The sequence below is a fragment of the Macrobrachium nipponense genome, chromosome 34 (assembly GCF_015104395.2).
Source record: "Macrobrachium nipponense isolate FS-2020 chromosome 34, ASM1510439v2, whole genome shotgun sequence".
Lineage (NCBI taxonomy): Eukaryota > Metazoa > Arthropoda > Malacostraca > Decapoda > Palaemonidae > Macrobrachium > Macrobrachium nipponense.
In genome coordinates this window covers 48,005,932-48,025,931 of record NC_061095.1, presented here as the reverse complement: position 1 = coordinate 48,025,931, position 20,000 = coordinate 48,005,932, and the positions used below count along the sequence as shown (strand labels likewise).

The following is a 20,000-nucleotide window of genomic DNA, read 5'->3' as shown; positions in this document are numbered from 1 at the left end:
ACCTCGCGCGGTGCACTGTCGGCATTACTTAGGGTTCTTTGCTGTTTCCCTAGCATCAGCCCCTTTCAACACAGACCTTATAGGTCCCAGCGCTTGGTCTTTGGCCTAAATTTCAAGTGCGGCTGTCATTAATACGTCCGCTAAAAGGTTGTTTCCTAATCAGTGAATTACGCAACATTGGGTCTGATCAGTGATCAGATGGGTTACCACCAGTTGCACCAAGGCGCCTTTGATGCGCAAGTTGAAGAAGGATTGTGGAATCCGGGGAGGATTTGGGTCACAATGGGGCCCTCAATACCAAAGAGTGAGCTAGAGAGTGAGTGAGTTCTGGGTCTGATTTTCTGATGGAAAGCTGATACAAGAAAATAGACCCAGACGTACGAACTACTAAATGTCCATCGTTAGACGAGTCGATTACGTGCTCCACCACCGATCTCAGGGTCCGGGTTCGATTCCCCGCTCTGCTAACAAGGAATCAGAGGAATTTATTTCTGGTGATAGCAATTCATTTCTCGATGCGGTTCGGATCTCACAATAAGCTGTGGGTCCCCTTGCTAAGTAACCAATTGGTTCCTAGCCACGTAAAAAATATCTAATCCTACGGGCCAGCTTTAGGTGAGCTGTTAATCAACTCTCCTTGTTCAACTAAGATATACTTAACTGGTAAAACTAAGATATACTTAACTAAGTACGAACTACAGATGTTATATTATTATCATTATTGCAAGACGGTAAGCCCCACCACCGTAGGGATTACGTACCGTCCCGAAGCGTAAACAAAAGATCCATTATTCTACATAAAAGCTGATCCCGGGATGGATGCCCACGAGCCTAAAAATTACGTTCGTACTTTAATATTAAATTGAATGTAAGTCTATTCATGTAAAAAAAAAAATTACAACAGAGTTATAGCATACAACAAATCAATATTGTAGTATAGCAGATGAATAGAGATATGAAAATGACAATTTTATGTATACACAAACAAAGTAAACATCTTAGAGCAGATAAGATTACGAAGCAAAATTTATTGACTAAAAACTACCTCTAAATCAAGTGCTTAATAAACGAATATCTTGTTTTTAAATGAGGCCGACCACCTACATTCATTAATAATGCATTTCCCCAATTTTTATTTTTGAATAGCTGTGCAAAGTATATATTATTATATATATATATCTTATATATAATATATATATATATATGATATATATATATAATATATATATAGATGATATTATTATATATTATTATTATATATATATATCTATATATATGTGTGTGTGTGTGTGTGTGTGTGTGTGTGAATAATATTATTATTATATTGTATATAAATATGCATATATGATTATATATATATATATATATATATATATATATATATATATATATATATATATATTTATATATAGTATATATATATGTATATATACTATATATATATATATATATATATATATATATATATATATATATATATATATATATATAGGAAGGAAAGAAAGATAGTTCAAGGCAAAAGGAAAATAGAAAAATAATGAAACCTACGAGAGGAGGAACAGGGGAAAATCCTCTCAATTCATTGCATAATTTCACTTCCAACCATTGCGAATAAACCCCCAACTTGAACAACATTGACATAAAACTTGTATTTTCTTCTATTTTCTTTGATGACTTCACCTGACTTATTCGTGGGCGTCAATGGTGTTTGTAATAAGAGCGGAATGAAATAGACTTCAGTACACGGCCGTCCAGCACATGCGCAGCATGACTGTTTGTATGGAAGGCAAAGTTTTATATTCCTAAGTATAAACATAAACAGAAAAAATCATTGAACCTACATACAAGACCTAAGACTCACGTCTTGGATATAACAGAAAAAGATAAAACAAAAATAAAAAACAGAAACAAAAAAAAAGAGAGGGGGGGGGGGGGTAAAAATAAAACGAGATGAGAGACAACTTTCTCCCCAAGAGTTGCAGCAGAAAACTGGATGATGGCCAGGACTAGACCCTTTTACAAACAGTTACATCACACGTGTAGGATGCGAGTTGCTGTTGTATAGGTGTTTTTTTTATATATCAATAACAATATTGTTATTTTTTATGTATGGGTAAGACATGTTGATGCAAAGATAGCATTATTATTATTATTATTATTTTTTTTTTTTTTTTTTTTTTTTTTTTTTTTGCTCTATCACAGTCCTCCAATTCGACGGGTGGTATTTATAGTGTGGGGTTCCGGGTTGCATCCTGCCTCCTTAGGAGTCCATCACTCTTCTTACTATGTGTGCCGTTTCTAGGATCACACTCTTCTGCATGAGGCCCGGAGCTACTTCAGCCTCTAGTTTTTCTAGATTCCTTTTCAGGAATCTTGGGATCGTGCCTAGTGCTCCTATGATTATGGGTACGATTTCCACTGGCATATCCCATATCCTTCTTATTTCTATTTTCAGATCTTGATACTTATCCATTTTTCCCTCTCTTTCTCTTCAACTCTGGTGTCCATGGTATTGCGACATCAATGAGTGATACTTTCTCTTGACCTTGTCAATCAACGTCACGTCTGGTCTGTTTGCACGTATCACCCTATCCGTTCTGATACCATAGTCCAGAGGATCTTGCGTGATCGTTTTTCTATCACTCCTTCAGGTTGGTGCTCGTACCACTTATTACTGCAAGGTAGCTGATGTTTCTTGCACAGGCTCCAGTGGAGGGCTTTTGCTACTGAATCATGCCTCTTTTTGTACTGGTTCTGTGCAAGTGCCGGGCATTCACTTGCTATGTGGTTTATGGTTTCACTTTTCGTATTGCACTTCCTACATATGGGAGAGATGTTATTTCCGTCTATCGTACTTTGAACATCTGGTTCTTAGGGCCTGATCTTGTGCCGCTGTTATCATTCCTTCAGTTTCCTTCTTTAGCTCTCCCCTCTGTAGCCATTGCCCAATTATCATCGCTGGCTAGTTCTTTAGTCTGTCTCATGTATTGTCCGTGCATTGGTTTGTTGTGCCAGTCCTCTGTCTTTCGTCTTTCTCCTGTCTCTGTATATTTCTGGGTCTTCGTCTGCTTTATTAGTCCTTCTTCCCATGCACTCTTTTAGCCACTCGTCTTCACTGGTTTTCAGATATTGCCCCAGTGCTCTGTTTTCGATGTTGACGCAGTCCTCTATATTGAGTAGTCCTCTCCCTCCTTCCTTTCGTGTTATGTATAGTCTGTCCGTATTTGCTCTTGGGTGTAGTGCTTTGTGTATTGTCATATGTTTCCTGGTTTTCTGATCTATGCTGCGGAGTTCTGCCTTCGTCCATTCGACTATTCCTGCTCTGTATCTGATTACTGGCACTGCCCATGTGTTTATGGCTTTTATCATATTTCCGGCGTTGAGTTTTGACTTGAGTATCGCCTTGAGTCTCTGCATATATTCTTTTTTCCTGATCGTGTCCTTCATCTCTTGGTGTTTTATATCTCCTCCTTCCATTATTCCCAGGTATTGTATCCTGTCTCATCTATGTGTTTGATGTTGCTCCCATCTGGTAGCTTTATCCCTTCAGTTCTCGTTACTTTGCCTTTTTGTATGTTGACTAAGGCGCATTTTTCTATTCCAAACTCCATCCTGATGTCCCAGATACAATCCTTACAGTCTGGATTAGGGTATCTATTTCCTTGATGCTCTTACCATACAGCTTGATGTCGTCCATGAACATCAGATGGTTGATTCTGTTGCCTCTTTTCTTGAGTTGGTACCCGGCATCCATCTTCTTTAGTACTTTTGTCATGGGAATCATGGCTACTACGAAGAGTAGTGGGGACAGTGAGTCGCCCTGGAAGATCCCTCTCCCTGATATTAGCCTCTGCTAGTCTTATTCCAGAGCTTGTAAGTATTGTATTCCAGTTGCGCATTGTATTTTTGAGGAAGCTGATGGTATTTTCCTCTGCCCCATATATTTTCAGGCATTCTATTAGCCATGTGTGTGGTATCATGTCGAAGGCTTTCTTATAGTCTATCCATGCCATGCTTAGGTTGGTTTTTCCCTTCTCCTATTATTATTATTATTATTATTATTATTATTATGATTATTATTATTTATTATTATTTATTATTATTATTATTATTATTATTATTATTATTATTATTATTTCAAGTTTCCTAAGGTCATATAAAGATTTTCTGTTACAGATTTAAAACAGAATCTTTTTATTCTTATTATTATTATTATTATTATTATTATTATTATTATTATTATTATTATTATTAGTCACACCAAGCCGTGCGTCCTAAAGAAAGAGAATAAGAACATAGGATGAAAAACCCAGACTAGAAATGAGAAAAATCGAAGGAATGAAAAGTAAAGTAAAAGATAGATAACATAGAAATAACAATAATTCACCTAACGGGAAATTACAGTGCAAAAATAAACATTATGTTAACTGAGATTGAAAACCACATTTCTTCAACTCCTACATTTTTCTAGTCTTTGGTATCCAAAACGTAGTCCTTGACAATAATAAAAAAAAAAACTACCTGGAAGTTAATAAACTTAAATATACTATTAGATCTCTCTATGAAGCCACCTGATTTGACGATAAAAATAGTTTCGTTACGTCTTGGTCTAACGTCTAACATGAGGTCTAATTAACCTATAAGTTCACACACAAAAAAAAGCGAAGGAATACCTACATTCAAACAAAGGTATTTTTTATATCAGGTTTTGACTTGAGCTTTGCAAAGTTCAAATTTGGAATTTTTTAAGGTGGTGAGTAGATTTACATGACCCTCATTCCAGTCTGCTTTATTTATCTGTTTTCTACTTTTACTTTTTTTATATTATAAAGTTTACCCTTTATCGACTATTCCTGATTCGTAAGTGGCTGTTTTCCCAATTGCCTAATTCATAACAATAATAATAATAACTTTATGGAAATGCTTATTTTCATGTTAAAAACAACGCAAACTCTTTGACGGAATATTCTGGACAATAAGGAAGGCTACTGTGCAATTGTAGTTTTTTTATGAGTTTATCTAGCCCGTAGGAAAAATGTTTTTGCCACGTTCATATAATCTGAAGACATACGATGGAAATGGAAGTGCCGGGTAGAAGGAAGAAGGGAAGACCAAGAAATAGATGGCGCGATTGTGTAGGGGAAGATATGTTATGGAAAGGTATTAACGAGAACGATGCACAGGATAGAAATCAATGGAGATGACTCATTCACAACGGCGACCCCATATAAAAATGGGTTAAAGCTGGGAAGAAGAAGAAGAAGAAGAGGAAGAAGAAGAAGAAGAAGAAGAAGCAGAAGAAGAAGAAGAAGAAGAAGAAGAAGAGGAATAAGAAGAAGAAGAAGAAGAAGAGGAAGAAGAAGAGGAATAAGAAGAAGAAGAATAAGTAGAGGAAGAAGAAGAAGAAGATCAAACTGATTGATTTCTTGACATTTCAGCTGCCTTGCCAAGAACAGTGAAAAGGGGGGAGTTGGAGCGGATGGACAGCAAAGTAAAGAGATCCAATATATAGATGAAGTACAAAGATCTAAATGAGCTGGGAGAAGACCCCACAGTTGCACTAAGATGTAATAATCGGAGAGGTTGGACAGCAATATAAAATAATCTCTTGGAAGACTTATCACTCTCAGTGAGCTTTCAGACCAATTATTTCTGAAGCTCTTATTGCCAATCGAAATTTTAAAAGATTAACGTTTGATAGACTTGGAACTCGAATGCAGATACGAACTAATCTTTTTTATTTTATGCTGCATTTCTGTCAAACTTACTTTAAAAGAATAGGCTTTTGATATACTTGAAGCTCTAAAAAAATCCCCTAAGCAGTTTTCTGTATTTCAAGGGTCATGCCAATTCATATTTCAGAAGGACCACAACAACGACAAGGTTAGTGCATAAAAAAAGTTTAAATATATTTTTTCTTACATTTACGACAAAAGAAACCTTTCAGATCTATTTTTCTTATATTTTCGACAAACATTGACCTTAAAAAATATTCCAGATCTATTGCTCTTATATTTACAAGTTTACATCGTACAAGAAACTTTCAGATCTGTTTCTCATATATTTACGACAAAATTAAAGCGTAAAAACTTTCAGATCTACTTCTTGTATATTTTGGATGGATGGATGGATGGATTATAAAATTTGGGGACAAGCCCAAACACTGGGACCTATCTTTATATTTAGAGTAAGATTGAGCTTGAAAAAGGCTTGAAGTCCTATGTTACTTTTTTCGTTAGAGTAAAAGATACAAAAGCTTTTAACTCCATTTCTGTTACGCTTATGATACGACTGAAGCTTAAAAAGCTTCCAGATTTACTTCTCTTCTATTTTTCAAAAAGACTAATACTTAAAAAAGCTTCCAAATCTATATCTCTTCATTAAAGGCAAGATTAGATATTTGAAAAGCTTTTAATGACTTATTTCTTTTACATTTACGGCAAGATTCAGGTTTAAAAAAAGTTTTCAGAAATTGCTTTTCTTACAGTTACGACAAGATTGGAGCTTAAAAAAAGCTTCCAATCTATTTCTCTTACATTTACAAAATTAGACCTCAAAAAAGCTTTCACAATTATTTTTCTTACAGTTAACAGACTGGAACTTAAAAAACCTTTCAGATTAGAGCTTACAGAAGGTTTTCAGATATATTCTCCTCACTTTGACGGCCAGATTAGAGCTTAAAAAAGCTGTCAGATCTATTTCTCTTACATTTACGGCAAGAACGGAGCTTTAAAAAAGCTACCAGATATATTTCCCTCACATTTATGTCAAGATTAGAGCTTAAAAAAGCTGTCAGATCTATTTCTCTTACATTTACGGCAAGAACGGAGCTTTAAAAAAAGCTGACAGATATATTTCTTTCACTTTTACGGCAGATTGGAGCTTTAACAAACTGTCAGATATATTTCCTTTACATTTTTGGCAAGATAAGAGCTTGGAAAAAAAGCTTTCAGGTCTATTTAGTAGATATTAACAGCAAGATAGAGCTTAAAAAAGACCAAAGCACTGGACGTTTTCCAAAAAAAGTTGACCTCTGAAGAACCAGGGTCCAGACGATGGGGCGCTGGAAGTACCTGATGTTCCTAACGGTCCATCTCTGCTGCCCGACTTGGAAAGGTTCGGGACAAGAAAACGTGCGAGAGAGAGAGAGAGAGAGAGAGAGAGAGAGAGAGAGAGAGAGAGAGAGAGAGAGAGAGAGAGAGAGATTGTGTTTATATAAAATGTTAATTAGAGAGAGAGGGAGAGAGATGCTGTCACTAATCAGAATATTATCTAGAGAGAGAGAGAGAGAGAGAGAGAGAGAGAGAGAGAGAGAGAGAGAGAGAGAGAGAGACACTGTTTCTAACAGTGCTACCTATTGTTACGCATAATCGTCCGTTTCGCTACTTCTATTATTGTCTACGACGCAACTTTAATCCCTAAAAATAAACATCATGAATAATTATACATTAACTTATTTATTTCTTTATCTGTATTTATTTTTATGCATTCGTTCATTTCTTCATCGTTATTTGTCTGTCCTTACCTATGCCTTCACTTGAATATTAACTTTGCACTTCCTTTTCATTTAATAGTAATGATAATAATAATAATCATAATAATACTGGTGGTAGAAGTAGAATATTCTTATTTCTAGTTAACTCCAAATTTTATGTCAATGACGTAATTTTTTAAAACTTATTCCTAACCCTAAGGAATGCCTGCTCTTTTGCAACACTTCCTCATTGATCCCCCGACGGCAACACTGCGTGACCTTTGCCTGAGTTACCGATTCGTCCATAATTTCCGTTCCCACGTCCTCCCTCGGATGGCTGATAAATTCGTTTAGATATGACCTCGGACCATGGAAGAAATGGGATTCATTACAGTAGCTCACTGTGCAGGCTAAGATTGATTAAGTTCTCTCAAAATCTCCCTAAGTAATGAAAAAATTTCAATGAAGGAGGGATGCAGACGCAAAAGTCTGGAAAGCCATTCCGGGCCATGACAAGGCAACCCCCAAGTATCGTACAGTTAGATGGCATTAGAGTGAATCTCCCTTCTCTTACCCTTACACACCTGGGCCTTACACGTCGGTCTTCCACCTACGCGCAGATAAATGCTATAATCTTCAGTAGTATGGCGGTGACTCACGAGTCAAAACTGGCCTTTCGTTTGTGATCCTGCCATTTGAAATTGCTACAGAAGTATTATAAAATGCGACCATAAAAAACTTAACGGTAATCATTCTAACAAGATTGTGGAGTAACGTTAGTTGGGCTGGCAGAGTCCAAAGACGTGCCTGATGCCAAGGATGGTCACACAACACCTGCCTCTGGGGTCAAAGTCCGTTCAGGTCACAGAGGTACTGTATGATTTCCAGGCTTCCAGCGGTTTCTGTCTTGGCGTCTGGAAAACCGCAAGGCGCATTTCCCAAAGGTTTTAGTATGGTGGCTTCGCCATCTAACAAACGGGACAAATGACGGCTCTATGGCAGCCCATATGTGGGACCCCATAGAAAATATAATAGGAAAGCTAAATGACTTTTGCTCACACCACGGCCCGCAATACCCAATAGATAATGACTGCCATTCATCCTAGAGTATTAGAACAAAGTATTGAAGTTAAGCCAAAGCCCAAGCGCTGGGAATGGAAATTGACAGTCAAAAGGTTTGAAAGGTGTTACAGGATGAAAACCTCGCAGTTAGGAGAGGTTCGATAGTAAAATGGAAGAAAGAGAATATGAACAGAGGTACAGCAAAAGGAACGAAAAGGGTAGCAGCTAGGGGGCCTAGGGGACGCTGCAAAGAACCTTAAGTAATGCCAGCGCACCGCATGAGGTGCACTGACGGCATTACCCCCACACGGGGCCTAGAGTATTAGTAGTAGTTTTAATAACCGGTTTCCGATTCCTGAGACGAGACACAAACTGAGGAGAATGTCAGATCTAGACATGAAATTGAAATGACCTTTGCCTAATCTGAATGCAGAACCAGTGTCTTCATCAACACTTTAAAACTTATAAAGGGTTTCAAAGAACATAACCCAGTGCTGGAATAAACCCTTCTTAATTTAGAATCATCTACTTAATCAAACCACCAAGTGATTAAGTAATCACTGAAGGAGGAGATTCAATCTTGCTGTGCAAGAATACTAAGTATTCTCAAAGTGAGGATCTGCTGAGCAAAAATAAACAACTGATGGAGAATTATGTCGATTGTGAAGCCCACCTCTTTGTACATGGATAAGTATGTCCAAAGTGAAGATGAGCTCACGGCAAATAACTGCATTTCACCTTGAGAGGTTCTCACATTACAGAGCAGACCTTGGGATCTGATTCTGCATTATACATTTCCTTTTTACTTTTTATCCATTTGCCGTTCCTCCACAGCCTATGTGAGAATCAAAGACGAATTTTTCGAAGAAAAGTAACATAGCAATGAAATGCCTATATCTTTCGCTGACCTGATGGTCACCTATACTGATCGACCGAAATAATCCGGAAAGTAACTGCTGGCAATGAAACAACCAAGGACAAAGGCGCTCTCCCCGATCCAGGGGAAACAGTGACGTCACTCGAAAACAATGACGTCACGGCAGGATACTCTTCACAAAGAAGTTAATTTTGAGTTCATTAATGAGGGTTGATATTTTTCTCAAAAAAAAAAAATATTTCAACTCAGATAGTTTGAAACCATACCCAAAGTACCTTTATAAAGTCCTACGCACCATGAAAACGCCCGAAGTCATACCCGAGACCCGAAGTCATACCCGAGACACGACAAGGAATATTTCGGTACGTGAGTCACTGCCGGATTTACGAGAATTGTCGTCAGTTAATAAGACGTTGGAGGAAATTGCCCTTGAGATTCAAGCTTAATTAAGATATATATGTATTTATGAATGTGTTCGTAGTAGTGGGTTCAAAGCGGTTTATTCCCATTCATAAGGGTTTTATTAAAGATATATATATATATATATATATATATATATAGATTATATATATATATATATATGAATAAATTAACAGTTTTGGTAAATAGTTTTTTAAAAATAATCAGATCCAACATGGATAACAGTGGGAATAATTGTTCTCGAGTTTTCTTGCATTTCTCATGTAAATCGTCCAGGGCACGTTGCATGAGAAATGCAAGAAATGAGAAATGCAAGAAAACTCGAGAACAATTATCCCACTGTTATCCATGTTGGATCTGATTATTTTTAAAAAACTATTTACCAAAACTGTTAATTTATTCATTGATTATATATATATATATATATATATTTATATATAATATATATATATAATATATATATATATATATATATATATATATATATATGTTGTGTGTGTGTGTGTGTAATATGTAACTTCATTCAAAGTACTTGGACTTATAGATAATTAACTTACATGTGTATAAGTATGTATGTACGTTTCTTTGTATGCTTCCTACACAAGGAATACTCCTTGGTCAATGTCTATTTAGCGTTGGTGTAAGAAGGGAGTGAGAGGGAACCGAGTCCTGAGAGGACCAGTCCAAGTGTCCTCCCTTCCCACACACACATTCAAGAGTCCCTGGCCAACACCCACGCCCCTAGCGGCAGCCTGTAGGAACTACCTGTAAATATCATGCCTACTGGCATATAACATAAAAAGGAAAAAAAAAATGATTAACCTTTTATGTATCTTGTGTGGCTTACTGTTTTTATGATGTATGTTTGCTTATGGTATTTTAGCCATTCTATATTTTCCATTTTTAAAGATCGTATAGTTTTTCTGGCAGCCCTCTGTATTGCACAAAATTCTACGTTAATTGTTCTCAGTCGTATTTTTTCTAGGAAGCCGTAAAGGACTTGAGAGTGACTGACGTGCTTTGTCTTCAGGTTTTTAATATCCTTGGAACCTTATTCGTCCTTGAACTGTCCACGTTCATCAATATGGTATTCATTAGTATTACCACTCATGTAACTGGTAAAATAAAGTAAAATGTTTTTCATGCAACTGGTATATTAATTGCTAAAATAATTCCAAGTAAATTGAGTCAGTCATGCTAAGATTTAGATTAGATCGTTACCTGAACGGCATTGAAGTCTTTGCCTTTTCTCGACTTTCACACGACTTTTATTGCGGATACATTTACAATGTCTCTTGGATCTAAAGGCTAAGCAAAAACTGGAAAAGAATATCATATTTTTCCTTGTCTTAAGAAATGAAAGGCTAACTGGAGATTTACGAGGATTCATAGTATAATTCTCTGGATTTCCTTTGAATTTTAAGACTTACAAGGATTTGCTTGTGGATTTATTTAGTGACTCTATACAGTCTATGTTGCCGTACCCTTCATGTCTTTTGGATTTAGAAACAGATTTACAGAGACTCATGACGTAACCTTTTACCTACAATTAATGTGAATAAAAGGCTATTTGAAAAGACTGGCATTACGTAACCACAAGACACTCGGCCCTCTGGCACTCGACAGTGCCAAATTACTGCCAGACAAAGCGAAAAGCAGGTTACCGCAATAATGAACGGAGGCCATGCAACGTAATTCCTGATAATTATCGCACCAGGAATTAAGGGAGTTGCTACGTCGCGTATTTCGTAACTAAGGTTCTGGGAAAGAGAAACAGGTATAATACTACTTTTGACGTGATTTGTCTCCTAGCTGTTTGGATATCGAATTGGCATTATTTAAAAATCTACTTACTTGACTCCTACTGAAATGATACTCAAATAACTGACCAGTATTGAGGTTTTCAACATCGTCTTGGCACACCTATATCTTCAAGGCCTTCCACCTTCTTAGTAAAGCTGCCTCGCCCCTTGAGACGATTCCTGTTTGTTTTAATAACATCCCCTGCAGGCTAACCCTAAATCTAACAAAGGAATGGAATATGGGTACTCACCAGAAGGAATATCACAGCTGCTTTGGCATCCATGACTGAAAAAGAGAGAGAAAAACAACAGGTGAGAAGGGGTTGGTTGTCTTGCGTGAAAGTGAATCCACAACACTCACTCACTCACTCCGAGCCTTCCACTCCCATCTATAGACTTGAGCAACACCGATCGCACACATTACGGGGCTTTTCTGCCTTCTTACCTAGTTAATCCACCGGAATCGCTCACTCTTAGATCCGAATGCACTTTACTGCTCGGTTTCACTCACTGAGAACACTTCACGATTTGATTATCCACCGCAAATCGATCGTGTCCAGCGGAGATTCGTTTCAACACACGTTCACTCGTCCGCCATCTTGGAATCTCTCGCCTTCCGAGAGGGTTGGGACCTGGCTTGAGCCACGATTGTCGTCGTCGCCTACGCAAAGACGTTGCCGAGTGAAAAGTTACGGAGGTTTTCAATCGTTTCGTACAATCGTCGCGGGAGTTACTCCTCGGCTCTTAACACAAAACGGCTTTTAATAACGCGAGTTACATTTCTTGGACAATGCAGAGACGCTCAGAGGCGAATTTCCGTCACTTTCTCGAAAGCGCCGTGCGAGAAAGTGATGTAAACAGACTCATAACTGGCCTTTTGCTTACTTTCGTTAGCAGGCGAGCTGGCTGAGGAAGGGAAGGGGTTGCCACTTCGAGCTGGATGAAGGATTTCACTTTCATTTCAGTCTCCTTACACATGCGTTCATATTCTGCAAGATTTATCTTAGACGATGCAACGTCTTTTTCAGAATAAATGCAGATGTTTATGTAGTACCGAAAGATAGGCACGTAACCGAAACATTTCGAGGAACTTTCTTATCATGGACATCATTGAACGCTAACTCTTAATTCCATAAACACGTTTAGCAAAAACTGCGTATAACGTAAAAATCGCTTCTGTGAAAACGTTAATAAACAGAAGAAAAATGATGATTATAAAAAAGCGCTCGGAAAATAGTTTTAAAAAATGACGTGCCATGGCACCTGGCATTTTGGAACAACCTTGAAGGAAAAGATGTGGGTGCCTCGTGACGTCACGAGGTTCCTCATCAATCACACTGCTATTTCACAGATTAATGACGTTGACGACCAATTACAATTGAAAGTAGATGTTTCAGGTGTGAATGCAAATTAAATAACCGTGATTTCCCGCAATTTTTAATGGCGGTTATTGATATAATAAGCAGAATATTCGCCGTTATTATGACCTTTAGAACGATTGTAGGTTTGGTTCCAAAGACAAGTTAAAGGTTAAAGAACGCACACACAGATATTATACATACACATACACACACATATATAGATACACACAGACACACATATATATGCACACAAAAACACACGCAGCGTATACGTATATGTGTAAGTATAAAATTGTGTAAATATGTGTACGTGTTTATTCGATTGTGCACATGCTGAATACACAAAACCATCCATTTATGTATATAAAAGGAAATACTTACCATATATGTTTATCAGTGTTAGTTATCTTCTAAAAATAAATATGGATAAAGATATATACATGCAATCATGTATACATCTATACATTTATTCAAAAACAAAATATACAGACATAATGTATGCATAGCCAAATACTCTAATACGCACGTGTAGAGATATACATATTAACATAAAAGTTCGAGAGAGAGAGAGAGAGAGAGAGAGAGAGAGAGAGAGAGAGAGAGAGAGAAAGAGAGGGGGGAACATGCATACTAAAATCTAACAACAAAGAAAATTTTATCAATTTGATGCTAATTGAGAGAGAGAGAGAGAGAGAGAGAGAGAGAGAGAGAGAGAGAGAGAGAGAGAGAGACTTGTATACTAAAGTCTCAAAATCAATTGTTCTCAATCAATTCTATTTTCTATATAATTTGTCCTTGTGTTGGTAATCGTGAAGACCTTTACTTCTATTCAAAAAGCATAACGAACATCACTGAAGTATAAATGAGCTAAGAAATATCACGTTTTTGGAAAGATGAAATTTAATATTAAAAACAAATCTTTAAAATTGAGAAGTGTTTCTCTATCAGCGATTGTCTAGGACACACGTCTCCAACCCTACGGGAACTCCCTGTTCTATCACCTTCCGAAACAGAAACCATGTCAAAGAATGAAAAGTAGGCTTTCACATTTGATTTCTATACTATTACGGATACGTCTTTGACAGTTTATTTATATCGATTACCAATCTCTCTCTCTCTCTCTCTCTCTCTCTCTCTCTCTCTCTCTCTCTCTCTCTTCCTGTTTCCTTGTATACCCTTTTGAACTCCCATTCTTCATGAGGTTGAAGGACAGTGGCTTCGTTTCCCACGTATTTTCCAGGCCTGGGCTACTTGTGGACATGACATCACTCGTCCAATTAACTTCAACATCTTCGATGTCCAACTGTTACTCCTTCCATTCCCCCAACGCCCTCTTCCGGGCCTGGGCTACATACGGACATTATGACGCTCGTCTCATTATGGGAACTTCTTCGCATACCTCAGGAGAGGTGGAACTCTCGAGAGAGACTGAGAGTTTCCAGTCCTGTTATTGGCTTATCAACAGCCAATCAGGAGCGTCGTAAGGGACTGGCCTCGACATCAAATGCACGGTTGATGTGAATCTACTAAAGTAAGTCTTTAAGACACTCTAATCCTTGTAACTCCCATTACGCTCAGATTTTTATTGGTAATGTTCTCACATTGTAAAAGGGAAAGTAACTTGGAATGCCCGGAAGGTTTGCACGGGTACGATACGGAATGATTAAGCGCCGGGAGAGAAAGCAGCTAGTGTGTTGAGAGAGAGAGAGAGAGAGAGAGAGAGAGAGAGAGAGAGAGAGAGGTGGCAAGTACTATAAATGAGCCATAACATAATAGAGCGCGCGAGAGGGCGAGAGAGAGACATGTGGCAAATACTATAAATGAACGAGAATAATGTAGAGAGAGAGAGAGAGAGAGAGACAGAGAGGAGAGAGAGAGAGAGAGAGATGTGGGAAGTGCTATAATTGAGCCATAACATATTAGAGAGAGAGAGAGAGAGAGAGAGAGAGAGAGAGAGAGAGAGAGAGAGAGAGAGATGTGTCAAATACTATAAATAGAGAGAGAGAGAGAGAGAGAGAGAGAGAGAGAGAGAGAGAGATGTGGGATGTGCTATAATTGAGCCATATCATATTAAATCAAAATAGAGAGAGAGAGAGAGGGTCACTATGTGAAGACTGAGCTAAGAGTTAGGAGATTGTAAGGGGCAAAAGTGCAAGTGAAGACAGAATACAGGCGTTTCCCGGCACTGCCAGGTTCAGAGATCTCGTGATACAGCAAAAAGGAAAATTGAAAGCAGACCGAAAAAAAAGAAAAAAAAATAGAAAGCAAAGCTGGAAAAGCTAAGTAAATAAAAAGAAATAAATATAGAAAGCAACGCTGGAAAAGCTAAGTAAATAAGAATAAATAAATAAATAAAAAGCAACGCTGGAAAAGCTAAGTAAATAAAAATAAATAAATAAATAAAAAGCAACGCTGGAAAAGCTAAGTATAATATAGATAATGATTTCCTTTCTCCAGAATTCTTTCTCCTTACTTTCTTTCAAAGTGAACTATTTACAAGCCTCCCAAAATTCTTCTCTGTCTTCTTTCTATAACTGGGGTGATATTCTAGAAGAAACCATTTCATACCTCTCTCTCTCTCTCTCTCTTCTCTCTCTCTCTCTCTCTCTCTCTCTAAGCAATCAGTAAATAATTAAATGCCTATAGTTAATTTAAAGCAGTTTAAAACTCTCTCTCTCTCTCTCTCCTCTTCTCCTCTCCTCCTCTCTCTCTCTCTCTCTCTCTCTCTCTCACTCTCTCTCTCTCTCTCTCTCTCTCGAACTAAATAAATTTCAGTACCTCATTTAAAACAATTTAACACATCTCTCTCTCTCTCTCTCTCTCTCTCTCTCTCTCTCTCTCTCTCTCTCTAAAAATAAATAAATAAATGTCTGTATATCATTTAAAACAGTTTAACACATATCTCTCTCTCTCTTTGTGTGTGTGTGTGTGTGTGTGTGTGTGCGTGTGTGTGTGTAATCAGGACACTCAACTCATTAACAAGAGTTCCCAAAAATTCAATTCCGTCTTGTGCCCTGGTTTACCTAAAGCGTTGAGGCGTGTACCTGGCAGGTAGTCGAATGTGGAGGGAAGACGGCGCTAACACCCTCAAATATTTGGAGGGTATGGCTTAGGGAGGAAGTCTTAGGAGTCAGTTAGTCAGAGAAGAGGCCTTGGGGAATGCTTGCAGGAGCAGAAACGTGTTAGGTGGGTTAAGTTGTGTGCATACCATGGGGATTAATTCTTAATGGAGCCATGTAGGAAGTTGTAAACTGAGTGGGGTTTTCATCATAGGTCTGAGAAACTGCTTTTATTATTATTATTATTATTATTATTATTATTATATTATTATTATTATTATTATTATGTAATGCACCAGAGAAAGAGCTAAAAAAAGGAGGAAATTAAAACCACGATAATAAGTTAAGAATATAAAAAAAAAAAGACGAGTATTATAAAATAACCATATTAGAGAGGGTCCAGTCCCAGAGTCGAAAAAATGGCTTAATAGAAAAAAAAAAAAAGATTGAAAAACGATCGCAAATAATATAGAAAAAGACCGCTATCTCTTCCGACGCTAATTCCCCAAGCGTCAGTCATTATTCCTCTCGTCATAACTACTACCTTCTCCCCTCCAATCCAGTGGCCTTAGACCTAATCCCCGAATTCATCCTAATCATCATTTCGCAGGTCTCTAATCATTCTCCTGTAAGGCGAGAAGTTAATTTCCGATCGAGAACTCTTAGGAAAAATATAGTCATTATTGTCACCTACGTCAGCCAGTCGCGTTCGCTGACCCGCCTCCGGTAATGGCGACTGGATTGGCTGAAGCATAGGTAGGGATTGGGTGGTTATAACTTCGAGCAGAGAAGAAAATAAGGCTCTACAATGGAGCGATTATAGCGCCGATGGAAAAATAGCGGAAAAGGCACCAGTTTCCGGCGATGAAAACGAAATACAATAGCAGATTTCTACTGCACAAGACGACCTGTTTGACATCAACGATAAAACAAGGGTCTTGGATTTTACTCGCCTTCAATAAAGAGATATTGAGAGCAACACTATATATACATACACACACACACACACACACACACACACACACATATATGTATATATATTCATATATATATATATATATATATATATATATATATATAATATATATATATTGTATATATTGTATATATATATATATATATAATATATATATATATATATATATATATATATATATATATATATGTATGTGTGTGTGTGTGTGTGACTGATGAAAAAGCTATGTTACAACAGAATTCCATCTAATGAAAGGAGCCCATAAAAACGCCAAAATACAGAAAGGAAGTAATATATTTCAGAGCCTGCTGCATCTCTCTTCAGGTAGATAATGAAGAGAGAGACAGCAGTCTCTGAAATATAGTACTTTCGTTCTATATTTTGGCGTTCTTATGGGCTCCTTTTATTGACTATATATATATATATATATATATATATATATATATATATATATATATATATATATATATATATATACACATTTATATAAATATCTTCCTAATCACTTCCAGTGATGATTGCCGTGACAACCATTTACAAAAAAATTGGAACTTGTAAGCTACAAGCCCAAAGAATTGTTTCCAGTTAATTGTAAGATCTGAAACGACCAACAGGCAGAAATTAGAGGGTAGGAATGTTTGTATCTGACATTTAGATGAGTTAACTGATTAGAAATCACCTGGCGTTACAATTAATAGAGTTTCTTGGAACTCTGGCAACCAGTCTAGTTGTTATTATAAGCACTTAATCATATGGAATTGGCTCACAGGGGCCACCGACATCATGAAATTCAAGCTTTTATCTTAAAGAAGCAACAAGAGATGGAACTTTGGAGTTTATAATTGCACTACGTCCTCAGGGAAGGAATCAGTTAAAATACGAAGATCAGTTTCAGAACTCAAGAAGTGTAAACGGAATAAATGCTCCCATATTTTTCTATGAAGATATAGAGAAAGATGAAATTAAAAACAAAACAAAATTAATTTACTTGACAAAGCCTATAAATATCTTTAGTGGACATGAATACAAAGGCCTTTATAGTCTATGAGAATATAAGTGTAAAAGACCGCGAAAAAAATTCTTGGGAATGAATTGACATAAAAAAGCCTGTATGTAGAAAGGCGAAAAATATGAAAGGTCTCAAAGACATAATGGCCACATAAAGGTTTTTAAAACATGAGCCATTCCTTGTCAATCAAAGCGTAGTATTTAAAAAAAATGAAACAGAGAACTTCATTGAATGAAGCCTTGTTGGGCCATCAGAAAGAGCAGGTGGGTCTAACCCCAACCTTTTCACCTCTACAGGATTGATTTCCTCTCCTTCCCACTTATTGCTTTTACAGTGGTGGCTCTTTCTCACTTTGTATACTACTGGGTTTAATTTGTCCGGATTGTAAGTGAAACAAATAAGGGGAAAAATAGCTGTTAACTGAGAAAAAAAATCTAATTCAAGAGAAACAGCTGTTACTTATTGCATTGCTTACCACACACACACACACACACACACACAGCACACACACATACACACACACACACACACACATATATATATATATATATATATATATATATATATATATATATATATATGTATTTATGTGTGTCTATATGTATCGATATACATATATACATATATATATATATATATATATATATATATATATATATATATATATATATATATATATATATATATATATATATATATATATATATATACATATATTATATATAATATATATTTACATATGGGTGGGAACTCTCTATTTCTCTGTGATTTTGGGTAAACGAAGAAACCACTGAGACAGGGTAACCTGTACCCATAACTAGCCAATGAAAATGATTAAACCGAAGGAGCACAGAGGTAGCAGCTGATTTCCGAACCTCAGCAGAAGAGATGTGATCAAATTTCAGAAAATTATGAGTCATTTTTACCTTGACAGCAAGCACATCGAAGCGTTGGTGTGGCGTATAACCTCGCTACTACGAAAAGCGAAAACGGGAGTTCTCATACGCTCTTCGACAATTACGCAATTAGTAATTGGTTTCACCCATCACACCCCTGGACGGGGATGGGGGTCAGGGGTTGGGGGTTATTGATTGCCGAAATCTACCGCTACGAATAGAGACCCAGAGACGGACCTTTTAACCTCCAATTAGGAACACTGCATTTTTATTCCTTTAAGATTCGGCAGCCATATATATGTGAAGTACATATAGGTGACCTGATTGACTTCTTGAAGATTTTGTGATAGTCGAATGTGAAGAGCATTACCAGTAGACTAGCCGCTTTGCACAGATACACAAGGTGCTTTGTATAATAGGATTTGTGATATACCAAGGCACCGAAAGAGGAACAAAAGTTCGAAAGCGCCACTTGTGATGCTGCATAACTCCTTCGCCGGAATAGCAATAGATCGACTATATATTTTTAGCTCACTGGTACGCCAAATTTCACGGAATGAATTGCTTTGTAATCCACTCGCGAATCTACACCTGGAACTGAATTACTCTCCAGAGAGGAATAGGGAATCATCTCTTTTCGCTTTTTTTTTTTTTTTTTTTTTTTTTTTTTTTTTTTTTTTTTTTTTTTTTTTTGTGTGTGTGTGTTGTGGTCGGCTCTTCGCCCGCTCATCTATCCTGCGTGTGTGGCTTGCTCATTGGTACGTGAGTTGCCTGACTGCTTATACATACATACATACATATATATATACATATATGTGTGTGTTTGTATATATATATATATATATATATATATATATATATATATATATATATTTATATATATAGAGAGAGAGAGAGAATAGCAGGGAATATATACAGACAGACAGACACACACACACACACAGACATATGTGTGTGTGTGTGTGTGTGTGTTATATATATATATATATATATATATATATATATATATATATATATATATATATATATTCCCTGCTATTCTCTCTTCTCTCTCTCTCTCTCTC

The 20,000-nt window shown here is 36.8% G+C and overlaps 1 protein-coding gene across 3 annotated transcripts in view; it reads right to left on the bottom strand.

Annotated features, from left to right (window-relative positions):
- LOC135208031 (cuticlin-4-like) overlaps positions 1–20,000 on the bottom strand; it is a 132,752-nt gene that overhangs the window by 97,816 nt on the left and 14,936 nt on the right. Inside the window, exons 1-2 of one of the 3 annotated variants that reach the window (XM_064240147.1) lie at positions 12,081–12,457; positions 11,887–11,921 (exon numbers count right to left, since the gene is read on the bottom strand). In XM_064240147.1, the coding sequence (XP_064096217.1) occupies positions 11,887–11,919 (33 nt within the window). In that variant the 5' untranslated portion in view covers positions 11,920–11,921; positions 12,081–12,457. Of the gene's footprint in view, positions 1–11,886; positions 11,922–12,080; positions 12,458–20,000 lie in introns of those variants that run through there. The other 2 variants (XM_064240145.1, XM_064240146.1) reach the window with 2 other exon arrangements.